Genomic DNA, 26,750 nt, shown 5'->3' with positions numbered 1-26,750 from the left:
CTGCTTCCGCCTCGTGGTCTCTAGATGTGTCAAAAGTTTATTCATATATTAGTTACCACTGGTACCTACCAGACGTCATGTAATTGTAAAACAATAGAAAAACTTCGTCTATAAAGTACTTAGGTGTTATTCTGGATGAGCAGACTGACAACCGACAGAGGAAGATGAGAAACTCAACTTTACAGCGTACATTCAAACCACAGTTAAATAGTGTCAGGAAATAACCTAACACTCATTTAAATATCTTCGAAATATCATGGATATACCACAGCGCCAATCAACCTATATTGCCCTAGCTCAACCCATTATTACGTAGGTAGGTACTAATATCGGTGTATAGCGTATAGCGCATCGATCGTTATTGTTTTTTTTTTTTTTTAAATATACTAAGTTATGAACAAATACTGAAGAAACGTAACTTAGTCTTTCCTTTACCAGCGTTAACGTCACATTTTGCCAAAAGAGGAAACAACCAAGATCAAAACTTATAAATTAGGCTAACGAGCCCCATACAACTAACTTGAGCGAACTACAGGACACCACAGCATTGCCTGGACAACGATTCCACCCCCATAATCTGTGAACCCGTACCTCGAGACAACTTTCGTCAATACAAATAACTTTAAGGTACTGTACCAAAATATTCGCAGTTTAAGCAATAAACGACATCTATTAAAATCTACAACTGAAGACGACAAAGATATACAAGCCATCCGTTCCTGTCCTGTGCGGCTTCCACGTGAAAGCGATCCTGGCCGTGTTGTCCTTCCGTGTTGATCTTCGAAGCCACCTCTCATTGCCTCGGCCGTGTCTGCGGCTGCTGCGGCTTCGCCGGTTGCGACTCCGTCTGTTGTTCCTCGGGGACTGGCGGCGGTTGCGACTTCGGCTTCGACGTTCTTGTCCATCATCAGATTTCGATTTTCGGTCACGCTCAGGAGTTTTCAAGCGCCGCCTGGATGTTTTTTCCTCATGGTCCATAGTCTGGAACTCGAAAACAACACCAGCAATGGAAGAGTTCTAAATCTTTGGATTGTTAATAGTAGACAAATATAAATTGTTCTTATTAAGCTAAATTCAACTGTTTTATTTATTTATTTAATTTACGTTACTGCTTTCGGGGTAGAATGCGGGACGTTTAAACCAGATCTTAAAGCCAAAACAGATCCGTATCCCGGTACGGATCCGGAACACAGGCTTTTCGAAACGAGAAAATTCTAATACTGGTACAGAAACGGAATCTAGAGCAAATTCGGGATCCGGCACTGATCCGATACCAATCCGGCACGCATCCGGTTCAGATCCGGCACGAATCCGGCAAATGATATACATGCGGTATTAATCCGGCACAGATCCGGTACCAATCCGGCACGGATCCGGCACGGATCCGGTACGTATCCGGCATGGATCCGGAACTCATCCGGCACAAATCAGGTATGCATCCGGCACGGTTCCAGTATCCGGCACGGACCCAAATCCAGGAACGCGAGATGGATCCGATATTCGAAACGGGATTCGGAATACGAAACGGGCCGCGTAGCCAAGATGCCAATCGCTTACGCTCCGTAGCGAGCGGAACGCAACTGTCACTGTCGCGCTAATATGGAAGAGTGATATAGATACATAATGCTTTTCGTTGTCGAAGCGACAGCGATTGTAACTCCGGCTAGGTCGGCGGGTCGGTAACTACCAGTAAAAGTATCATTCCTACTTATTTACAGTCTGAGTAGTTTATAATTTCGAAAACACTTAACCCCGCTATATAATACTGACGTATTGATAAGTAATATATTGAAAATATGGTAAACGTTGTAACCAAATAAGCGGTACATACATAGACTAAAAGAATCCGATCTACACCTGTAAATAATCATAAAGGTATCCGAACTATTCAGAATAAAACGGTGTTCCAAAGGTTTCACGCTACCCGCGATGTAATGAATGCTTTAATTATATTATGGATAGTCATTACACCAAACACTAAAAAAACCTAACTGTTGGTCTTGAAGAGAAAACTTGCAGTATAATGCTCTCGAGTGAACGACTAGGCCGAAATGGGTTTACCCAATTATTTTGTTCTTGATAAAATTAACGGTGTCTTTGTTTCTAAGCGCCCGTTAAACATAAACTTCCTAACATATAATAATAATAATAATAAGGCGTAGGGATGTGACGACCCCATCGCCCGCTGGTTTTACCAGTGCAATCAGTCAACGCAGGGCAGCTTGTGGCGAGCTGTTGGGGATTAGCGACCTCACGTACCCGAGTGCTCCTGGAGAGTTCTGTTACCCGCAAGGAGGGTGGGTGGGACAGGATTCTCTGCCTCTGGCTTGCCTTAGCCGGCCGGCCAGAGTGGAGTCGTTAGAGCTATAAGCTCCACGGGTGGAAGTGAAATATGCATAAGACGCGAGTTGGCACAGTGGCTGTTAACAGCCACTGGGTAGAAAGCGGCGCACACCTCTCGACACCCCTGAGCCGCTCACACCGGTGTTGCCCTTGAGCCATCCTAGATGTCGCTTTTTGTGGGGGCCCATCTTGTGAGGGCGAGTCACCGTCTGCCGGAAATAAAATTGCATACCGTTTTATTAGGCAGGCGTCCGGTTTTTTACCCCATAGCTCAGTTCTTAGTCCATCGCTTTCACCCAATAACCTAGTTCATTTTAGATTCCATCAACTCTCAATAGTCCTTACACCCTGGCGGGTGCTGCCTCTGCGTGCGTCCCATGACACGGGCAAGGGCAGCCTCCGCTCGGTGTACCCCTTACATTTCATTAAAGTGTCAAAAGGGCCTCTACGTGTTGGCTTCGGCTCCGCGCACGCCTCCCAAAGGTCCGGAACACCATTGTTCCGTGATGGGAAAGACATACAAAATAATAATAATAATAAAGCTCTTTATTTCCAAACATTTTAAGTAGGTACAGTTTATTTCCTAGGTAGTTAGTACTATTTACATACAGTATATTTAATTTTTAGTATTTAGTTTTAGTTAGTGTAGAATTTAATTATATTAAGTATTAGAGTAAGGTTAGGTAAATCTATGTTAGGTTTGTTTGGACGCCCAGTTTTGGGCAAAGGCCTCCTCCATATCACGCCATTTGTGTCGGTCTCTAGCTATTCTTTGCCATGTTTTGCCTGCCAGTTTTACTATGTCGTCTTTCCAACGTGTCTTCTGTTTGCCGCTATGTCTTGTACTTTTCTTCCTGTCATCTTTTGGATACCATTGTATGATGCGTTCGCTCCAGCGTCCGTCGTTTGCTCTAGCAATGTGGCCTGCCCATCTCCATTTAAGCTTACATACTGTATGAACTATATCCGTAATTTTCGTTATTTTTCTTATTTCTGAGCTTCTTATGCGATCTATTAATTTTACGCCCATCATTGATCTTTCTGCTGCTCGCTGGAAAGTTCTCAGTTTATGTATAGTTTTTGCTGTTAGAGGCCAACATTGACATCCGTACGTTACTGTCGGCAGAATCGTATTATCCATTATTTTTTTCTTAAGATGTATTGGTATTTTACTTTTAAATACATCTTTTTTTGACCAATATCTTTTCCATCCCATGGATATTCTTCTTTCGATTTCTTTTTCTGTAGAGTCTTGGAATGTAATAAGCCGGCCAAGATATATATATTCTTTTGCATAAGATATTTCTTTTCCTTGTATTGTCGTGATCTTTTGTTCTCCATTTGTCATTAACTTTGTTTTTTCGACATTCATGGTAAGCCCGGCTCTACGGCTCTCCAAATCCAATGTTTGTAGCATGGCTGTTAGTCCTTCGTGGCTTTCCGACATGAGAACGATGTCGTCCGCGAATCGTAGGTGTGTGAGCTTCTCTCCGTTTATATTTATACCATGATCTGTCCAGTCTAATCGTCTAAATATCGACTCTAGCAAGGCAGTAAATAGTTTGGGCGACAGCGGATCGCCTTGTTTTACTCCTCGTCTTATTGGAAAAGTGTCTCCTAATCTTTCTAGTCTGATTTTGGCTGATCCTGTGTGATAAATTTTATTAATTATATTGATGTACTTTGGATGGACTCCTTGCTCCTTTAGACTAGACCACAGGTAAGAGTGAGAGATAGAGTCAAATGCTTTCATGTAGTCTATGAATCCTATATATATTACTTTATTGTATTCGTTGTATCGTTCTATTATCTGTGTGATCGTAAATATATGGTCCGTAGTAGAGAACCCTTTTCTGAATCCTGCTTGCTCTCTTGGTTGTTGTTCATCTAACTGTTTTGATATTCTGTTTAGTATTATAGTTGAAAATAGTTTGTAGAGCGTTGGGAGTAGACTAATTGGTCTATAGTTATCTATTAATTTCGGGTCTCCTTTTTTGTATATTAGGGTTATGAGAGAGCATTTCCAATCGTCCGGAATTTCTTCTCGTTGTATAATTTGGTCGTATATTTGGCTTAAATGTTTGGACAATGGCTCTATCATGGCAATGATAGCGTCATTTGTAATCTTGTCTTCACCTGGACTTTTATCTTTTTTCATTTTTGAAATGGCATATTGTACTTCACAGTTTAATAAAGGTGGCACCTCTGTTTCAAGGTATGTAGAGCTTAACTGGTTTATCTCATTAGTAGAGTATAGTTTCGTATAAAAGTTAGTAGCTGCCTTTAATATGTCAATTCTGTTTGTTGTTTCTTTTCCATCTTGGGTGTTTACAGTTTGTATCCATTCTTTTCGATTTTCAAATAATTTTTCTGTGCGCTTTGTAGAGCTTCGAACTTCTAGTTCTTTCTCAAGAGATGCTGTTTTCATATTTTGCCTATTTTGCTTTATTTTCCTTTTTATTTTCTTGTAAAGACTTTTGAGTTGTTTTCGTTGGTCAGGGGTTCTGCGAGTAGTATTTTTCAGTTCATTTCTCTTGACTATTAGCGACTCTATTTCTTCAGTAATATAAGTTGGTTTTCTGTCCTTTTCTTTGTTTGGTAGATTTTCCACGCAGTTTTTTATAGCTTGGACGGTGTTTTTGTATGTTAACTTCCTAACATAGGATATACGAAATGATAATTAATTTCAACTAAACAACAACCAATATAAGTGTTACTAATATAAGTATAGGTATATAATTATAATAATTTTACACCACTGTTACTATTGTAACAACTTAATTGGGCAATTAAGATTTAACTCAATCAGTTTTAATATTAATACCTACATAATATAATACATTCAGGAATACCATACTGACTTGTAGGTACATCCCACTTCTGATCTGTAATAAAAATCCCTTCTTCCATAACAGCAATATATTTCCTGATCACAATATTCCGTTACAGTTCAATCTCCAATCACCTCACTTCACAATCGTCCTCCCTTCACCTCTGCCCGTAACCGAATGCCCGTTAACCGCCATGCCAGTCGTCTTTTATTCTTTCTTCCAACTACCTTCTATTTACAAAGGTCAACTATCAATCACGTTACTTTTAAATTTATTAAATTATAGATTACCAATGATTATTCAACTCTTTATTTCATTAAATCTGTTTCTAATAATTAGTAATTTTAATGAATCTTACAACAATCACTCACTAATACTCAAACACGTACTTATCACAACAAGAGTAACATGACTATAAATTCGACAGCATATCGCCTCACTTGCAACGGTCTTGTTGAACGCTTTCACATGCAACTCAAACCCGCTATCACCTGCCATTCATCGGAGAACTCGACAATATACTAGACACAATTATTTACATACAATATATATACAGTGGTACTACTAAACGAAATTAATAACTAGCTTAAATCTAAAATAGGCCCTTGAGGCATTGTACCAAGGATGCTGGCGGCATTTCCTCGCTGTATCGCAATGCTGATACGTTGTGCCAGGTAGCCGCCAGCTCTTCGGTCACCAGTTACGTCAACCAGACGCTTCGCGATTTCTGCGAACAACTTATGCGCGCTGGGACCCCATGGACCTAGAGTTTCAACTCAGACACAATAGGTACCTCTACCCTCCATAACAATAGGTATACTGGAAAACAATATCATGATAAAACAAACTGACTGGTTTTTTTTACTAAAAAGTCAAGCAGACACTGACCTGACATGATATTTTATCTTTGTCATAATATCACTTTGAAATTTTCCATTATTGGACACAATATAAGAAGCTTTTAAGCAAATGTCACGACTATAGAGAAAATAACCACTTACGATGTAGACACGGCTGTCAAATCATATCAGGAGCTATTTCGCTGATTTCGCTTCATCGAATCTCGTCTTTGTACCTACATAGTGTTCAAATTGTGGGTATTTCGGGATATGTTTACCGATATGTGCTGTCTACTATTACATATTTGAATCATAATAATTAGTACAACCAAAATATTACTTTGTTTATCCGCGAAAAGATAACGTGCTACTGAATCAGTGCTAACCAGTTACTTATACTTACTTGCGTATTTTTTACATGCAATTAATGTTCCCACCCTCCAACCGCAAAAATAAATACTCAAATAAATATAACAAACCACCACCAAAAGAACAATACTCGACATGTGTTCCGCCTTTCTACGAGGCATCCTCGGGAGATGTTGCCGGCCATCAGACCGTTTAAAGGAGGAAAAATACGTAAGTAAGATAACGTGCTAGTCAATCACTGCTAACCCGTTGGGTTAGCACTATTTTGGTTTTAATTGATATGGATTTCCGCAAAGTAACGCCTGATTCTATTAATTATTTCAATCATAATAGTTGTGTAATGTGGTCTAAAGTTACTTGATTATATGAGAATTAGCTTCTGTCCACGATGATTGATAAGAACTATTGTATGTCCTTTCCAGGGCCTCAAATTACCTCTCTACCAAATTTCTTCTTTTTTTCAATCATCATCATCAATTCTCGCAGACGAAGTCGCATGCAGAAGCTAGTAAACTTATATATTATGTATGATACATTGACGACCGGTCTGGCCTAGTGGGTAGTGACCCTGACTGTGAAGCCTATAGTCCTGGGTTCGAATCCCGGTAAGGGCATTTATTTGTGTGATGAACACAAATATTTGTTCCCGAGTCATGGGTGTTTCCTATGTATATGTATATGTATGTATACCGTCGCCTAGCCACCAATAGTATAAGCTTTGCTTAGTTTGGAACTAGGTTGATCTGTGGAAGATGTTTCCCCTAATAATACTATATGTTCCTCAGCTTCCCCCAGCTCGGGCAAGCCGGACCGCCGCTGCCGGCTCCGGCGCTGGTGCCGCAGCCGCCGCTGCCAGCTGTGGCGTTTGCTCTTACTGCCGTTCATCCCCATCCTCGCCCTGATCGTGCAGACTACACTGTCACTGCGAAACAGCGTCACCAATGGCAGAGAAGTCGCTGATGTGGAAGAACAAGTGAGTCCTAGCAAGCATATTCCTAGCTAAAGCAGAGACGCCTTCCACATAGATTTTCGTACATTGACCAGCCATTGAGCAGCGCAGCGTAATGCACATAATATGCCGCCCATTGCATAATTATATGAATCCGCTGAGAAATGTGACCTACAGTACAGACCCTACAGGGCCCTAATAGCTGAACTTACGAAAGCATTTTTGCCCAAGCTGAAACGCCGCTTTTCTTCTCTCGGTTAATCATAAAAAATAGACAGCTATAAGGTAGCGTCTTTCATTCTCGACCTCAACGGCACTTACCATCAGGATAATATTGTAAGAAGCTTTGAATAAGGGCCTAAGTAGCACATATCGCGATATGATAAATTGGCAGTTCTCTATGCGATGACAGCTCGGGAATCGTAATCGTTGCTACCTAATTCAGAATATTGTATGTGTGTATTTCTTAGATGCTCATTGGCCTTTACAACCATTAAACCAAACCAGCGGACGAAAAAGATTTTAAAAAAGCCACATCTTACCGATGCCAATGATCATTCAAATGTCGTCAATTCTTAAAAATTCTTAACAACCCTGAGTAACTATCAAGTGACAAATATTATGCATTCATTTCTTTCTGTTTAATACAAACTTACGTAACAAAATGATGACATTTGGTGGAAAACATGCAGTCAAATTGTTTCCTAGACTTCGCCGTATCGCCTCCGTGACCGCAATTTTAAAGCGTTGACGTCATTTCCTCTCTGAATAGCTCCCACGGTCTTACAGTTGACTGCGTATTGACACCTATTAATGTTCAACTACAATATCTATTGACGCATAGTTATTGGCATAAATGAGTCTCAAATATTAGCGTAAGATTTATATATTAGCGATAGATTGTAATGGTGCTAGTTTATCGCCCTAGTGTGGTAAGTAGCACAATACGTGCTTATGTCGAAAATTTAAAGAGCCATATGTACTGTAAAACGTTGTACAATAGGGTCAAGGAGGGAACAGTCGCTCGGAAAAAAATAGTCAGGTACAGTGGCTCACTCAACATCTAATAGACTGGCTATTAGGTTCCCCAGTAATACAGCAGAAACATTCAGTAATCGGACAAATTCAATTGGACGAGCGATGGTTATTTTAAAACGTAAGGGTGCTACAGAGTATAGCGGTAGAGTTTATGGGCAACTGAGCCACTATTCCCGCCTTGGCCCTACACGTGCGAAAACGTAATTCGCAACTCGTGTCGATTTAAAAGTCTCCCTTCGGTCGAGTTTCAATACTTTGAATTTATCGCCACTCGTTGCGAATTTCCTACTTTTCCTACTTTAATGATCTCAAACAATGTCAAGGTATTTGTAATCAATTGTCTGAATTTCTGTACATAATTTAGATATATTGTTTCCTGTGGCCATTAATGGAAATTCGTTCGTATTAGTCACTTGCACGTGTTTTTATACCACAATAGATAAAGTCGATCAGTATGCCAACTGGGGTACGAGTGTGAACGTCGCGTCGTAATAGCCATATCAAAATAAATTTGGAAACCTAGCTGTTTCTACTTTACTAACTATTTTTGGTACTGACACATACATTTTTAGAAGGTACACAGTTAGGTATATTACTGTTTAGCGAATACAAACTATGTCCAGGTTGACCTCATTTTTTAGTGATGTCACAAAGGTGCCGGCTAGTGTAGGTAATAGGGATTCCGTAGTTTTATTGAGGAAAACGATAAATTACCTGTCATTCAGTAGCTGATGTATTATTTATTGTTTTGGTTTCTTTGTATACGTAGATAAAGATGGACCATTTAGCAACGGGGCACAACTAAAAGACACTTGGTGGAACAATGTTTCCGGCACAATTTTTTTTATATGTATTCGGTTTTTCAACTTACCCCTACCAGACCTACACTATAGTTGTCCCGTCGCTGGCCCAATATTACAGGGTTCTACGTTAGATTTTCAAGATAGTTGAAATTCGACTTAATGTCACTATGACAATGTTCAAATTTCAGTTCGATAAAAGTGAAACATAGAACCCTGTAATATTGGGCCAGTGCCGTGTAACGTGTAATCGATCTTTGATCCTTTGAGTAAAGAAAAACGGAGTCTGTCAAAAGATAATAATACCCTTATCACACTAAATTCCCCGTAGGTAAAGGATTAAGCGCCGAGAACACGGCGCTTAAGCGTTTATTCACGCTTGCATTACGCTTGTTATTGAGTTAAGGTATTATTTAAACATCCGGGCTTTGATGGGAAGCTTTTGCATCCAGTAGGGTGGAACGAGATATAGGGAAATCAATAGGTGCATACAAGAGAAAAAATTATGTATTATAATATAAGGATGACTCACGCTAGACCGGGCGGGCTCGTGCCGAGGCGTCCAACACGTCTATGACGGCTGATCGGTGATCACGTTGGTACTTACCATTGAAAACGAAGCGCCGGAAGCTCCGGCCCGGCCCCGGCCCGGTTTAGCGTGATGCGAGAGTCCTTTAGTCGTTATAGAAAAGTTCCTCGCTGCACTACTTAACAGATGTTCGGGTTTTCGACATTTTATCAAACTTCAATTGGAGGGTTTATTTATTAAGCTAAAAGGCAAAATAATAACATATAAATTACTTATGGATCGCAAATCCTGAAAAAGATACTGAAGACTTTTATAATAGCACAAAGAGCAATCTTGAAATGAATCTTATCAGTGATGTTTTCAGACAAAAGGACCCGCTTTGTCAATAAGGGCGTTTAATTATACAAAATTGTTTTCTAGTTTCAATATTACACCTTAAAAGTGTACTAAAAATCAAACCACAAGTTATTTTTAAAAGTTGCTGAACAAATGTTGGTCAGTACGAGGAGTACAGCCTACAGTTAAATTTTTTGCTCATATTACAGGCCACACCCGGTATAATATTATCCTTTTTCTGAGTCATTTGAAAAGCCCATACAAAATGGGTGTGAAGGGCGCTCTGCATGCCATAAGTACGTAAGACACATGCCAGCGGCATAAATGACATGTTAGCACTCACACTGGGAGCAAGGAATTGGCTCCACAATTTAGATATTCAATGATTGTATTTTTTTTCTATATAAAATTGTTAATTTATTGTGGCAGAAATTATAGCCAAAAGACATTCACTGCATTGACTGCATGAAATAAGCTTCTTCCATAGATCAGCACAATAACTGATCACAGAGGGCCTACCGCGGAAATTAAATTTTCATTTTCATTTTTCGCGATTGGCACTCAGGTGGGACTCATAAAAAACTGACTAACAAGTCAAGACATGTCACAAATCATGTTATCTCTCCCTAACGCATGTTGTGTTCTTTTTCTCGAATTTTAGACTACTTCAGTGAAGCAGTCTGCTTGTTCTGCCCAAACAATTAAGTGATACTGATTATGCCACTCACTAAGGGCAACTTTTACCTTAAAGTTTTTGAGTTTGTTGGCAACCAAATAAACTTTATTAAATTGCACAACGGGACTGAATCGCGTATTTAAGTTTTTAAGATTTACCTCCTACGTTTCAACTAAACCAAATAAACGGACATTTTGTGATACAATTCTGACATTGTGGGGTAAATGTTTGTGTGGTTCAATCGCTTTTAAAGCAGATTTAGACGTCAATTCGAGGCTTTGTGTGTAACTGTGTACATTTTGATGTCATAACATAATTAAGCGACATCAAAAAGAGGAAAGAGGAGGAAATTGGAAAGGATCTTTATTTAATATATTCCAAAGACGAATGGGCAGATTTGGAAACATAATATTGTTTTGTTTACAAATTGGTCCCATCTATTGTTCATGTTCAATCATCAAGTCAGGATTTTATAATAGAATCATGAAGAAACAGTGGAAATCTAGTCAAATATAGTCTAAAGTGGCCCACTGATTTACAGTCCGCCGGACGGTATCGGCCTGTCAGTTAGAACAAAATTTTGACAGTTCCGAACAACTGACAGGCCGATACCGTCCGGCGGGCTGTTCATCAGTGGGCCCCTTAAAATGTAGTCTAGTTAAATATAGTCACAGGTCCTTTTTGCTAGAATGTCACAGATTATTCCATTGGTTCCTCGTTGCTTTATTTATGATAGCCGTCTGGTTTAACTAGCTCGTCACATGGCGGCGAGCGCGCGACTTGACACTGAACAAATTACTGCCGGGAAATATAGTACATAGAAAAATTTAAGTTAGATCGACTTTTAGCTTGTTGCTGGGCAGGTTTCTTTATATAATTTTCAATTATAAAGCCCTTAGGCTATTTTATTACTAAGTCAAATCAGGTATTCTTTATAACACGTCGAAACTTAGTAAACAATACTATGGTGTAAAGGGGCCCACAGATTACCAGTTCGCCGGACGATATCAGCCTGTCAGTTGTTCGGAACTGTCACCTTAAGGGGCCCACTGATTAACAGTCCGCTGGACGGAATCGGTCTGTCAGTTAGAACAAAAAGTTGACAGTTCCGAACAACTGACAGGCAGATACCATCCGGCGGACTGTTCCCCTTCAACAATCAGTGGGCCCCTTTATGCGATTAACTGACAGGCTAATATCGTCAGGCGAACTGGTAATCTGTGGGCCCCTTTTTTAGTAAGAGAAAGGTTTCGTGAGATGTTACACGTTAGGTTGTGTTAATACACAGCCACATAGACCAGTAGCACTTTTTAAAGAACCCAATTACTAGACAGATATTTCTAAAACTTGATTAATATAAAAATATCCCGTTGAATCAGCCCTCCCAATAACAATCACGCATAATAGCCTTAACAGCTATTGGAGATGTAATTTAATTGTTTAGCTACAAATTCAAACTGTTATTCCAATAACTGTAATGGACCCTTAAGGCTGCCTTTTCCATTTTTTCCAATGAGGCGGAAAGGAGCGGAAATAAGACGAATCAGTAACATTGGTTTTAACCCTTATTTGGCAGAAATCACGGAAGGTCGTGCGTATAAAACCTCCTCGGCGCTCTCAATGATACTGGTTAAGAAAAAAATACAAAAACTCAATAGTATCAATGATTCTGGTTATGAAAAAAATACAACAAGAGGGTCAAAGATTGTGTACAGTATTTTGGACAGCGCCAAATTAAGAGCCCAAAGCTTATGCGTCCAAAGTTAAAACGGCCGTTTTTGTTTTGAGTTCCTAGATCGACGAATCCAGCAACATAAAAAATAGTTTGATGTATTCAAAATGTACTTAAATACACAATACTGTACGTAGCGGCCCCTTTTTTTTAAATACCTGTCGTTAAATTTAAATAATCACGATTATTTAGCAGTGGCGCTAGTGTGCACGTTGATGGGCGCGCCCTTAAGGGGTAATCTCGCGGAGCGGACAAGGGATAAGTATTAAGTATGGATTGTAACCAATTGCTATTGGTTTACTACTCTCATCTCGGCTCGTCTCTGCCCCAGACTGGTAGTGGGACAAAAATAGCAAGAACCCTGAAGGATTTTTTTTTTCTGGTTTGTACAGGTGAGCAGAGCTACAGAACTGGGCAAGCTTGTGACGAGACTGCAGCAGGAGCGGTCAGAAGTGGCTTTTTTCATCTTCACCAATGGAAGTACTTTAAGGTAACTTGTTAAGTATCGTATCGTAGTGTTTGTATGTTAAAACCAAAATATTATTTTGCTAATCCGCGAAAAGATAACGTGCTAGTCAATCAGTGTTAACCCGTTATACTTACTTGCGTATTTTTACATGCAATTAATATTCCCACCCTCCCACCGCAAAAATAAATACGCAAATAAATATAACAAACCACCACCAAAATAATAAACCTCTACACGTGTTTCGCCTCTCTACGAGGCATCCTCAGGAGTTGTTGACGGTCTGACGCCCGGCAACGGAATGACCTGTCTAGAATGGTCGGCCATATTTATACCTTGACCACTCCCCCTACCGTGCAAGTGTGAGTGAGATGGAAAAATTCGTAATAACGGCGATGACGCAACATTCAATTGTTCGTTAAGAATCATGCCCCTATTGTTGTACCTAATTATTTCCAGTTGTTCCAGAACACCCAAACGCAATCCCTTTTCGCAAACATGTAAAATATCAAAAGAATGATTCTCAGATAAAGTGTGACCTGTATCTAATAAGTGCTTTGCAAAATTGGACTTCTCTGGATGGTTATGTCTATATGACGCAACATGCTCTTTATACCTAGTAGTGAAACTACGGCCCGTTTGCCCCACATACACTTTATTGCAATCGTCACAGGTAAGCTTATAAACTCCAGACTTTTTCCCATTCTCGATCTTATCTTTGCCATTGCAAAGCTTTGAGTGCAAAGTATTATTTGTCTTAAAGGCCACAGGAATGTCGTTAGACTTCAAAATTTTGTAAATTGCATCAGACAACTTGCCAACATAAGTTATGCTCGCTTTATATTTTTTAATCGGTTCAGAGGATCGTGCCGCATACAACATAGTGTTGACCATACTATTCCGCTTTTTCCTGATGATACCATCCACAACAGACTTATCGTAACCATTCGAAACTGCTAAGTGATAAATATTATTTAATTCAATCTGATAGTGTTCATCAGAAAGAGGCACAGTCAACATTCTATGCACATAACAATGAAAAGCAGCCAACTTATGCTGCCACGGATGCGTGGAAGAAGCTGGGATAACTGTATCCGCATCCGTGGCAGCATAAGTTGGCTGCTTTTCATTGTTATGTGCATAGAATGTTGACTGTGCCTCTTTCTGATGAACACTATCAGATTGAATTAAATAATATTTAACACTTAGCAGTTTCGAATGGTTACGATAAGTCTGTTGTGGATGGTATCATCAGGAAAAAGCGGAATAGTATGGTCAACACTATGTTGTATGCGGCACGATCCTCTGAACCGATTAAAAAATATAAAGCGAGCATAACTTATGTTGGCAAGTTGTCTGATGCAATTTACAAAATTTTGAAGTCTAACGACATTCCTGTGGCCTTTAAGACAAATAATACTTTGCACTCAAAGCTTTGCAATGGCAAAGATAAGATCGAGAATGGGAAAAAGTCTGGAGTTTATAAGCTTACCTGTGACGATTGCAATAAAGTGTATGTGGGGCAAACGGGCCGTAGTTTCACTACTAGGTATAAAGAGCATGTTGCGTCATGTAGACATAACCATCCAGAGAAGTCCAATTTTGCAAAGCACTTATTAGATACAGGTCACACTTTATCTGAGAATCATTCTTTTGATATTTTACATGTTTGCGAAAAGGGATTGCGTTTGGGTGTTCTGGAACAACTGGAAATAATTAGGTACAACAATAGGGGCATGATTCTTAACGAACAATTGAATGTTGCGTCATCGCCGTTATTACGAATTTTTCCATCTCACTCACACTTGCACGGTAGGGGGAGTGGTCAAGGTATAAATATGGCCGACCATTCTAGACAGGTCATTCCGTTGCCGGGCGTCAGACCGTCAACAACTCCTGAGGATGCCTCGTAGAGAGGCGAAACACGTGTAGAGGTTTATTATTTTGGTGGTGGTTTGTTATATTTATTTGCGTATTTATTTTTGCGGTGGGAGGGTGGGAATATTAATTGCATGTAAAAATACGCAAGTAAGTATAACGGGTTAACACTGATTGACTAGCACGTTATCTTTTCGCGGATTAGCAAAATAATATTTTGGTTTTAATTAGTATGGATTTCCGCAAAGTAACGCCTGATTCTATTCAGTGTTTGTATGTATTTGTTCAAACTTTCGTGATTGTTGCTATTTTAACCAGGTATGCATACCTATATATGGTACCTACTTAAGATTTTGATCCTGGACTGAAGTGATAGAGTCTCTGCGGAAAGAGAAGAGTCGTGAAATGCATGGGGCCCAATACATTCCACGACTCTTCTCTTTCCGAACAGACTCTAACGATTAGCCCTAAACCATTTTATGTAGACAGTGGCGTCTCCTCTAGCTGTCACTGTCAACGTCGTCCCACAATAATCTAACAGATGGCGTTAGGGAGCTAAATTGGCACTTTTATCGGTGAATTAAAAGTTAGGAAAGGTCCCCTAAGACCATTTTTGCGTAGCAGTATGGGATCATGGCTACTCTCACTGACGCATTTGAAGAATCTAGACGCTTCATCATACTCCTATCTTGGATTGTACATACCAGGAACTTCATTTTTAGGGTTCCGTACCTCACAAGGAAAAACGGAACCCTTATAGGATCACTCGTGTGTCTGTATATCTGTCTGTCTGTCCAACCTTTCCCCCCCTTTAACTCCGAAACTACTGATTCTAAAATTTTGAAAAAATTACACAAAATAGTTATATACCTATGGATGACAGGAAAACTTATTAGAAATGTACAGTCAAGCGTGAGTCGGACTTAATGTACGGAACCCTTGGAACGCGAGTCCGACTCGAACTTGTCCAGTTTTTATTTTAGGGGTAGGGTTCCGTATAAAAGAATGAATGCTTGAGGCATAAAATGACCTAAAATGTCTTCACACTAATACTTTGTCCCTTTTTAGGGTTCCGTACCCAAAGGGTAAAACGGGACCCTATTACTAAGACTCCGCTGTCCGTCCGTCCGTCCGTCCGTCTGTCACCGTGACCGTGATAGCTAGATAGTTGAAATTTTCACAGATGATGTATTTCTGTTGCCGCTATAACAACAAATACTAAAAACAGAATAAAATAAAGATTTAAGTGGACTCCCATCAGCTCCCATACAACAAACGTGATTTTTAACCGAAGTTAAGCAACGTCGGGCGGGGTCAGTACTTGGATGGGTGACCGTTTTTTTTTGCCGTTTTTTGCATTATGGTACGGGTTACATATCAGAATACCGAAAATTTATTTACCTAATGTCGAATCACCTATGCTCGATTCACCTATTTTTAAATTACCCAACGATCATTTTACCTAATCATTGAATGACCTAAGTTTATAATACCTAAACTCAATTAACCTAATGGATGAAACACCTAATGAACGTTTTACCTAATGCACATTTTACCTAACGCACGTTTTACCTAAAACTATTATACCTAATGCATGAAACACCTAAGGCTGACATACCTAATGGACGATCCACCTAAAGCTGATATACCTAATGAACGATATACCTAAAGTTGATTTACCTAATGGATAAAATACCTAAAACTGTTATACCTAACGAACGAAATACCTAAAGTCGATATACCTAAAGGACCGAATACCTAAAATCGATATACCTAATGCATGTTATACCGAAAGTCGATATACCTAATGGAGGATACGCCTAAAGTTGATTTACCTATTGAACGAAATACCTAGAGCTAATATACCTAACGCACGTAACACTTAAGTCGATATACTTAATGCACGAAACACCTAAGGCTGGTATATGTTTTAACGAACGAAGTACCTATAGCTAATTTTATCTAAGATTATGCCTAACTACCTTCAAACACGAAGGGTACCTACATTATTGTAGGTACCATAAATCTAGGTACCTACATTCCAAAATAAACTCGAATATCGTCAATCAGGTGTGACTATTATTGAATGCTGGAGTTTTAAGGAAAATGTTTTCATAAAGTGATGAAAAAACTCAGACAACATCAGCAAAAAGAAAATAGGTATTAATCTAGTTTATTTCTTTATTAAGGGTTTGAACTTGTGACCATAAATGTTGTAGTTAGAGTAATTTCAGGATAGTAGGCCATAGTTTTTTTAGAACGCGATAAAAAAATAAGTTTACATGTAATTAAATAAATCTTTTTAATACAGTTGCTCAAAAAGTCCTACTTTACGTAGCCGTTTAGCGTGCGGAAAGTTGGTTTTCGCGAACTAGTGCTTTTCACTAATCAATTTTTTTAAAGTTTATATTTGTTCCAATTCATGACTACTTATTTATGAGTGTTAATATTATTTCCTTTAAACGTCGTAATCAGCATAAAAACCTACTGTTAATGTAAGAAAATATACATATTTTATTACTTACCTCTTCATCATTATAACACGTTTATTTTTCAATATTGAATATTGAAAAACCGTTCTTAATAAGTTGTCTGAATGGAACGGCATAGCTGTCGAAACGCCTGTCAAAGAAGAGGCGTTTTTTCTTACTGCATGTTTTAAGTTTCATATTCTAATTTATTTTTGACTGCGCATAAACATTATATGATTTAAACTATTTTTTTCTTTTTGTTTTAGGGTTTTTAATTTAAATCTGAATTTAATCAATAAATGTATAGATTTTATCATTTATAATTTAATAATTTTATTATAGGTATCTATTAATTACATATAATATTACCTTTATTTTTATTATTAATGCTATATTTACTTATATTATCTGCAGTAAATTATTTTATATAACGACTTTAGGTATTTCGTTCATTAGACAGAGACACAGAGTCAACAGTAAAAATATGGGTGTAGCCAACTTATTCAAAAATATGTCCCATAGTTCTTAATTCGCTGATATAAGAGCTATGGGACATATTTTTGAGATGATTTGTGCACCCACATTTTTACAGATTACTGTACCTATTAGGTATATCAACTTTATGTGTTACGTGCATTAGGTATTTCGTTCAATAGGTAAATCAACTTTAGGGATATCGTACATTAGGTATGTCGACTTTCGGTATTACGTGGATTAGATATATTGACGTTAGGTATTCCGTCCTTTAGGTATATCGACTTTAGGTATTTCGTTCGTTAGGTATAACAGTTTTAGGTATTTTCGCCATTAGGTAAATCAACTTTAGGTATATCGTTCATTAGGTATATCAGCTTTAGGTGGATCATCCATTAGGTATGTCAGCTTTAGGTATTTCATGTATTATGTAAATCGGTTTTAGATATTTCAAGCATTAGGTGTATCAAGTTTAGGTAGATCGACCATAGGTATTCTGAGCTTAGGTAAAACAATTATAGGTGAAACGTGCATTAGGTAATTCGTTCATTAGGTGGTATGAGCTTAGGTTAATAAACCATTAGGTGTTTCAAAAAATAGGTGAATCGAGCATAGGTGATTCGACATTAGGTAAATCAACTTTCGGTATTCTGATATGTAACCATGGTACGGAACCCTTCGTGCGCGAGTCCGACTCGCACTTGCCCGGTTTTTTTATGGTGTGTCTCTTTATGTCCATGGTAATCCGAATCGGCTTCCAAGTAGCCAAGTAAACGCAAGCCACTCACTGTAATTGCTTGCAACATGCAACATGCATGAGTCATTAAGTTGATTGTGTCCCGTCCTCACCTTCATTTAAGGAAGACTTACGCTAGACCGGGCCGTGCACGGGACGAGGCGTCCTACATGTCATTTTCTATGACGGCTGATCGGTGATCACGTGGTGCTTCTCATAGAAAAGCGAAGCGCCGGAAGATCCGGTCCGGCCGCGGCCCGGTCTAGCGTGAGTCATCCTTTAGTCTGAAGCTGAGCTTAAGTACTTTCCCACTGGACTTTGACGTGCTATTCAAACTTAAGGCTCCTATATGTATATATTTTACATTTTATATATTTTATTTCTGTGTGTCTGCTCTAGCATCATGGTTCCTAAACTGATGTACCTAGTACTGTAAATAAATAAGTTATAAGTGTTCTTTACCTCGAACCAACTATGCTATTCTGTTTGGCCTAAAGGTTAACCGGTAAAGAATGCCGTGTGGCATTAAGAGCCATGTAACGTGCACACTAGCGCCACTGCTAATTAATCATGATTATTTAAATTTTACGACAGGTATTTAAAAAAGGGGGCCGCTACATTTCGTCAATCTATGCGTCTAAAGTTAAAACGGCCGTTTATGTTTTGAGGTCCTAGTTCGACGAATCCAGCAACATAAAAACTAGTTTGATGTATTCAAAAGGTACTTAAATACACAATACAGTACGTAGCGGCCCTCCTTTTTAAATACCTGTCGTTAAAATTAAATAATCACGATTATTTAGCAGTGGCGCTAGTGTGCACGTTGAAGGGCTCTTAAGTGCGCCTTTTGTGACTGTATATTTGTTTACTGTGCAATAGAGTTTAAATAAATAAATGTACCGATTTAAGCGCAGTTGGCTTTGCTTAAGGATTGATTTAATTCACTATATGGCAGCGTTCTAATTTGGTCGGGAAGTGTTTATTAGGAAGTTTCACTATTAATAGCTAGCTTAACTTATAACCAGGAAATTTTAAAGATTGGTAGACGAAAGTCGTAAAGTTGCCAATTGGCAACTTTCTATGTTACTTCCCATTCAATGTTGCTAATTTTAGTCAAGTAGCAAATCTTAATTTTTAACAAGTCTGCGAACGATGATATTAAGCTTAGAATAAATTTAAAAGTGGAAAAATTTCTGTCTTGGGTGAGACTTGAACTTGAGAAGGCCTTTGAAAAAAAGTAGCTAATTTGTTTTTTTTTTTCAGATCTAATTTATCAATGCGTTTCACGATGACTGACAACGCGCTGCTGCAAATGGGGGACCTCCCGCTGCTCGCTTTCAAGAACAGACGCAAACCGGTCGATGAAGAGACGTTTAGGACTGAACTCGGAGAACTCAGGTAAGTACAGACTTTTCATGGGGTCTCATCATTCTCTTGCCCTTGTCCCATTCACTAGGGGTCGGCGCAACATGTCTTTCTCTTCCAGCCCTCTGTTTACGCCCGTCATTTCATCATTCACTTGCGTTCGTTTCATATCATCTCTCACACAGTCCACCTTTACCTCGGTTTTCCTTTCCTCGTACTTCCCTCCACGTTCATTCGTAATACATTTCGGCGATTTGCCCTTACTTTTTCAGTTTTCATGGGGTCTAACACACGCAGAAAAGATGTACTATTATAATTTTGTATTAAGATGAAACGTCTGCAAATGATGCCATAAAGCTTAGAAATAAATTAAAAATGGTAAAATTCACTGTCTCTGGCGAGGTTCGAACTCGCAACTCCCTAGGGAGTTATAGCTTATTTTTTCACAATCCATAACTCCAGCGAGAATAATATAACTAATATAAGCCTTTGTCCTTTAGTACACCTGCATGAAATTAGATCTTTTTCGAGCAAGTGTGATGAAAATTAAAATTGTGGACGTTTGTTTCAACAATATTCTTAACTTTACGGAACAACAAATATAGCTGGATATACGTTCAATGTTCATATGTATTAATCACCTTAATACGACTTATACGTAATAACTAAAAAGCTTTTCGGGGTTAGGTACGTCGTTAGGGCTAAAATAATTTCTTACGGTCTCGGCTAGCAACGTAATTTTGCAATACCTACCTACGCAAATTTGCGTAAAAACGCAAATTTTCCGAAGATTAGCAGGTATAAGAGTTTCCTTTCCTATGACAAATGATCAAAAATATGCACAGAAAAAAAATCGCCTGCTTTAAATCCCGAAAAAAAGTCGCAACACAGGAAATAAAATGCGTTTGTACGAAACAGCCCGTGGAACGCTCCTAAAGCACTTACGAAAATGTGTTTCGGAGATAAAGTTAAAGAATAAAGTTCAATTATTATAATTGATGGTCTAAAGTTGCCTGAATATTTATTAGAATGTTGCTCTTGGGAAATCTAGGCAACTAGAATAATTTTGAAAGCGTAAAAACTGTTGTCATAGGTATAGTCAAGTGTAAAAATATGGGTGCACTCATCGTACTCAAAAATATGTCACATAAGTAGCTCGCATGTCAGCGTATTAAGAACTATGGGACATATTTTATGAGTAACATATTAACTCACATTTATAGACGGGTCTAACGCCACAATAATAACATTACAATGATTAACATTATTGACAATAATTAACATTATGTGTAGTGGGTGGTTTGAAAATGTGATATCTACCCCAAACTTTTCCATACACTTTTCGTCGGGTAGTTGCACAAATCTCTGTTTTGACATTTTGCTGGGACATCAGACAACCGCGACCCCGACCAGTGAAACGGCCCTATATTTCACCAAGCCGACATTTGTCAGTGACATATGTCGAGTGACAATTGTCAAGTGACAGGTGACAAGTGACAATTTCGTAAACTCTTTTTGTATAGAAGTGCTTATAAACTTGACAGGCATTTAGTTACAATTGTCAATCTTTCATTTAATGACAATGATTTGGTGAAACAAGAGTAGTTTTTATAAGTCGACATGTTTGTCAATTTGTCGGTAATTCTTGACATGAAATCGGAGCTGTGTCAGGCTTAGGTGACAATTGTAGTGTTTTCGTTGTTAGCAAACCCATTGGCAAACGTTGGCAAAACTTTGTACAATAAATTCGCCTTTAGGGTACAAATAAAAATCGCTTTAAATCGCTTTTAAATTCTTCTTAACAAGCATGAAATCATAATAACACTATAAATAGTAATTATATTTGCATTTGGTCCTGAATAATTAACAATGTAGTACATCTCGCTCGCTTGCCATTTAACGCGAATTTAGAGCCGCCATAAAAGAAAAAATCACCAACTGTCAAGATGACACTCCATATATTTTGCGCGCGCCTCACACATCTGTCGCATACTGTTAGTAAATTAAGTTTTATCGAGTATTACTAGTTTTTCCCATGCAGTTATACCTAAAAAAGACGATATGCAGTGCAATGTGTACATGGAAAGTGAAATTTGTAAATATCGCATCATCACAATGTACAGCCTTGTACATCTTTACGGATGATTTAATCAGCATTTGTGTTCAGCAGTGTTCAGCTGGTAAACAAAAGTAGTCTTCATTTTCCAAATTTTTGCAACTATAAGGTGCTAAAAGTGTGCCCGTGGGGAAACTTGGAGGTCTAATACAATAGTCGTGTACTTAACCTCACTTTATTATAGAGTACCTATACAAAATTTTTGCCAAGTTTTTATACATACTCGTGTGACGAGTTTGTCTATGTCCGTGGGACATTGTTGGAGGTGTTGGCTTAAAGATATTCACATGTCGAGTGGCGACATATTGTGCTTCATTCTATAGAGAAGATAGACATAGGTCCGTGGGACATGGTTTGAAATATTGGCTTGAAAATATTCACATGTCGCGTGGCGACATTGTGCTTCGTTCGTGGAATGAAGGTCAGATCTTTTTCAACTCACTTTAACTATAATATAATGCTTATGGCATAGCAACATTGTTTGAAATATTGGCTTGAAAATATTCACATGTCGCGTGGTGACATTGTGCTTCGTTCGTGGAACGATGGTCAGATCTTTTTCAACTCACTTTAACTATAATATAATGCTTATTGCATGGCAAAAAGCCTTTCGTCCGTGGGACGAGCAAGAGTATGTACTATTCGATAATAAAATGGATTACATGTGAATGATGTGAAAAACATGTCATCCGTGGGATGATAATTTGTGAATCGTTTTGTATTATAAAAATAAATAAAAAATGACATTAGCACACTAGCATTAGCACAGTCATGGACGTGGTCCTGTTTCATGTACATACTATAACATAAATAACACAAGCATATTCTAATATAGACAGTGTTATTCTGTCATTAACAAGCCCGCTAGCGGCATTAAACAAAATTGTATGCTAATTAAGTATCTACTTACTGTTTACAAATAATAACAATATTCTGGATGCTGTTGGAAAGATGTCTCTGGATTAATATCTATGCTAAGCATTTATAATATGTGCTGAACCCTTTTAAGGCTTAAGAATGGCCTACCATTTTTATTCTGTAACCTGCACTAATACAATAAAATAAATAAGTGACTTGGCAGTGTATATCACACACATATACTAGTGTACAAAAGAATGGTATTTAACAGCCTTTATAAGGACTAGATCCAAACCACTGCCTTATTGTGAAAGGTCATATCCCGGGGTTAATGGCTTATACTTTTTTCACTAACACTTACAAGTTTACTATAGCTTTAGCTTGTTTCATAATATCATATTGTGTGAATACAGTTTGGTAAATTGCCATACAAATTTACTAATAAATTCTAATATCATAAGGAGACATCATAACATAACCCTTCAAGGGCTACTAATTTATTTTACCCTCCACCCACTTTACCCACCCATTTTACCCACCCTCATAAAAATATAAATGAAAATGTCACAATTATAACGTGAACAAAACTATGAAATGTCCCCGGATAGCTCAGTCACTTGAGCAATGGAATTTTAAGTTCTCGAAGCCCTATTGCCTTCGGTGAAAACGATCAAACAAGACATATTTTCTATTTACTTCAGAAAAATGTATTATATATTGAATTAAGTCGAGAGTTTATTATTACTTTCAAATGTAAGATAATGAACAGTATGTTGTATAACATACAAGACTGTAGGTGAACAAGGATACAATACCAAAACTATGCATATGAAATCTTAATCTCAATAGAATGGATATTTAATATCAATTAAATTATAGCACAATGCTTCAAACTCATTTATTTATCAAACTTTCAGGCCTTTATAAGACAGTGGTAACATTTATTTATTTTTTGGAACCCTTTTACAAAATGATAGGGTTCAGTTTAGCACAAGCTCATGCCCATTAAAGGGCAGACTTGAATACATTTGTGATAAGAAAGAAGAAATGGTTAGGTTGGTAGGTAATATAATAAAATATAGTAGGTAGGTAGGTAGATAATTAGTTAGGTTTATAGGTAAGTATGTAATAGTTATATTACATTTCCCAACTTTTGAACATTAGTGTCCCCATTACCTTGTTGTATTTGTTTTTTAAAGGGTCAAGAGAAAGCTTTATCTACCAAATTTCTATAGCAGAATCCTTGAGATTTTAAAACAGTAACGGTCTTAGCTAACTTTAAGGCCAAAACATAAAATGAAATTATATTATTACTTAGGTATTTATTTATATCTGTGTTTGAATGTTTGATACCTCTTGGTACTGTAAAATTACTTTGAACGGTTGGGGGGCTAATGATAATGGGTCAGGTCCATCAGAGACAATTATCGATAGTAGAGCTGAAATGAAAGAAGGATTGGATTCCGAAAGTAAAATTATGCTTTATGCCCATTTTATGCCATAATGAGCAATAGATATTTTTCTTTTATCTCTAATGATCTAAGTAATCAATTATAATTGTATAAATAATCAGTAGTGAATTGAAACAATTTCACAAGTATAATAAAATTTACAACAGATCATTTTGTTGCATTTATATGCTTTTCTTTATACTCTCTGTATGAATATGATCAGTAAAGACCCAACAGAAAGTGGATAGATAGGGACACCTCTCAGCAGTCTTACGACTTTCCAAGCTGATCTATGAAGATATTTTCACTTAACAGAACATTCGAGACAAACTGTCTATCTATAATAACTCATAAGCTCATAACTATGTTATGTAAATAGTCATATTCTGTTTTCCTTAGTACCTATTTAGAATTCTCGAGGTGTATGCACATGTTGTAAGTGATTTGTGGTTTTTATTATGGGATAGTGCACGAAACGTCACAGACCGATCCACATACATATGTGTGGTTATAATTTTACACAGTCCCTAAATAAATGTTTTACATTATTTGACCTAATTACATGTTGTTTTGGTTTAAATTGCTTATTTTGTTAGATTCTGTAGTGGTTGAGAAATACTAGAACAAATAATTGAAAGAATGATACCCAACAGGATCATCTTTTTATATAAGTACTTACCTCTAGACATTTATAATAAATAAATAAAATATTCCCTATGCATATGTCCAGCAGTGGATGTCCTCTGGCTGATATGATGATGATGAAATAAAATATTAAAATATAATACAAAGTGAAACTTGTTGTAGCTAGGAAAGCAATTTATTATATTTTAAGTGTAGGCTATATAAATGGTAATACCCCTTTTAGCATAGTTAGGAAGTGACTACTTAGTTAGCTTAGTTAAGTGGTTACTTAACAACTTTTTAAATAAGGATACTTAAATCCCCTCCAACATAAACTATCTAGTGTTAAGTCACCATGTAGTAACAAATTTACTATATTTAGTTGAAACAACTCCAAACATGTCTCAAGATACTCCAACCGGGGAAAGAAGAGTTGTATTCGGATTTTAGGATATGGACATGCAATAAATTACGCTTAATTGCATGCACGAGAAGCAATGCGAATCTATTTAATTTTGAGGGTGTATGACACGAATAATAAATCAACTTGAGATTTTTAAACTAAGATTACAGGCCTAGATACTTCTCATTTCAACAAATAGTACAATTATTTTTATGTTTATTTAGAATAGCAATACTCTTTGAAGACCTGAGATAAAGAAATATGACTATTCAGACACATTTGTTTATGAATAAATAAATAAAAGGAAGGAAATGAAATACGTACTTATTGGAATAAACGAATACAATATTAGAGAAAAATATGGCATCATAATATCTTAAAACCTTGTCTTACGTATCTTAGACAAGTAACAAGAAAGTATAAGCGTATAAGGTAAATAGTAACAATTCACATGTCTTCCATCTTTTATGGAGGCTTTATATTTATATACCATAATATAGGTACATTACTTAGATGCTACTTAGTACTAAAAGAGGGAGTAATAATATTTCTATATTTTCTTTACATAATGGAATTATCATGTCTTACATTGGTTAAGGTAAAGATCATAAGGGCAGGTCTCACCAGTGAATATAATGTTTTATAACGAGGGGATGCTCCAGATAACTAGTCTGCTACTTTTGTTAGATATTTATTAGGTATCTTTACATGTTCAAAATTTTGTACACAGTAAATCTCTGATTCTCAAAGTATTCACCTATTAAAATAGCATGATAAGTTCAGACTCTAATTTTATTGTTGATAATTCTCATATTATAGGAGGGGGAATTTGAAACATTGATCTACTTTAAGATTTCGCATGGCAACTTATGTTTAGTTTACCTTTGCTGATATATAGAGATAGGTATCCATGATAGATATATAAAATATATATACATTCTTGCCAAAAATACAAGTGCTTGTTTTTTGGGTAGTTTTTTGAGATATTTGGTTTTGATTCTCTTCTCTAAACATCTACATTGTTAATTAATATTCAGGACCAAATGCAAATATAATGATAGGATTAAACGAACTTACCTGAAGTGAAGTTCAATCCTGATTATATGAAGCATTTGGTCCTGAATAAGGGGTACCCCCACCCTCCTCGAGTAACCATGAATTCATGGTTACTTCCCAATCAGTGTATGTATGCTCTAAACTATATGAAGTGTCATCTTGACAGTTGGTGATTTTTTCTTTTATGGCGGCTCTAAATTCGCGTTAAATGGCAAGCGAGCGAGATGTACTACATTGTTAATTATTCAGGACCAAATGCTTCATATAATCAGGATTGAACTTCACTTCAGGTAAGTTCGTTTAATCCTATCATTGTTGCCTACGAAGGCGTTTAGTACTTCAACATTTAGGATTTGGATTTGGAATAAGTCTCAGTATAGTTTTGATTACGTTGGGGACCGGTAGCGAAA

At 37.4% G+C, this 26,750-nt stretch overlaps 1 protein-coding gene across 1 annotated transcript in view; it reads left to right on the top strand.

Moving 5' to 3' along the window:
* The window catches only part of LOC134796248 (uncharacterized), a 94,566-nt gene that overhangs the window by 35,208 nt on the left and 32,608 nt on the right, over nt 1-26,750 (top strand). Inside the window, exons 2-4 of the mRNA XM_063768296.1 lie at nt 7,168-7,355; nt 12,835-12,932; nt 19,731-19,865. Coding sequence (XP_063624366.1) covers nt 7,168-7,355; nt 12,835-12,932; nt 19,731-19,865 — 421 coding nt within the window. The remainder of the gene's footprint in view (nt 1-7,167; nt 7,356-12,834; nt 12,933-19,730; nt 19,866-26,750) is intronic.

This window comes from Cydia splendana, chromosome 13, assembly GCF_910591565.1.
Source record: "Cydia splendana chromosome 13, ilCydSple1.2, whole genome shotgun sequence".
NCBI lineage: Eukaryota > Metazoa > Arthropoda > Insecta > Lepidoptera > Tortricidae > Cydia > Cydia splendana.
This window is presented reverse-complemented; position numbering and strand designations above follow the sequence as displayed.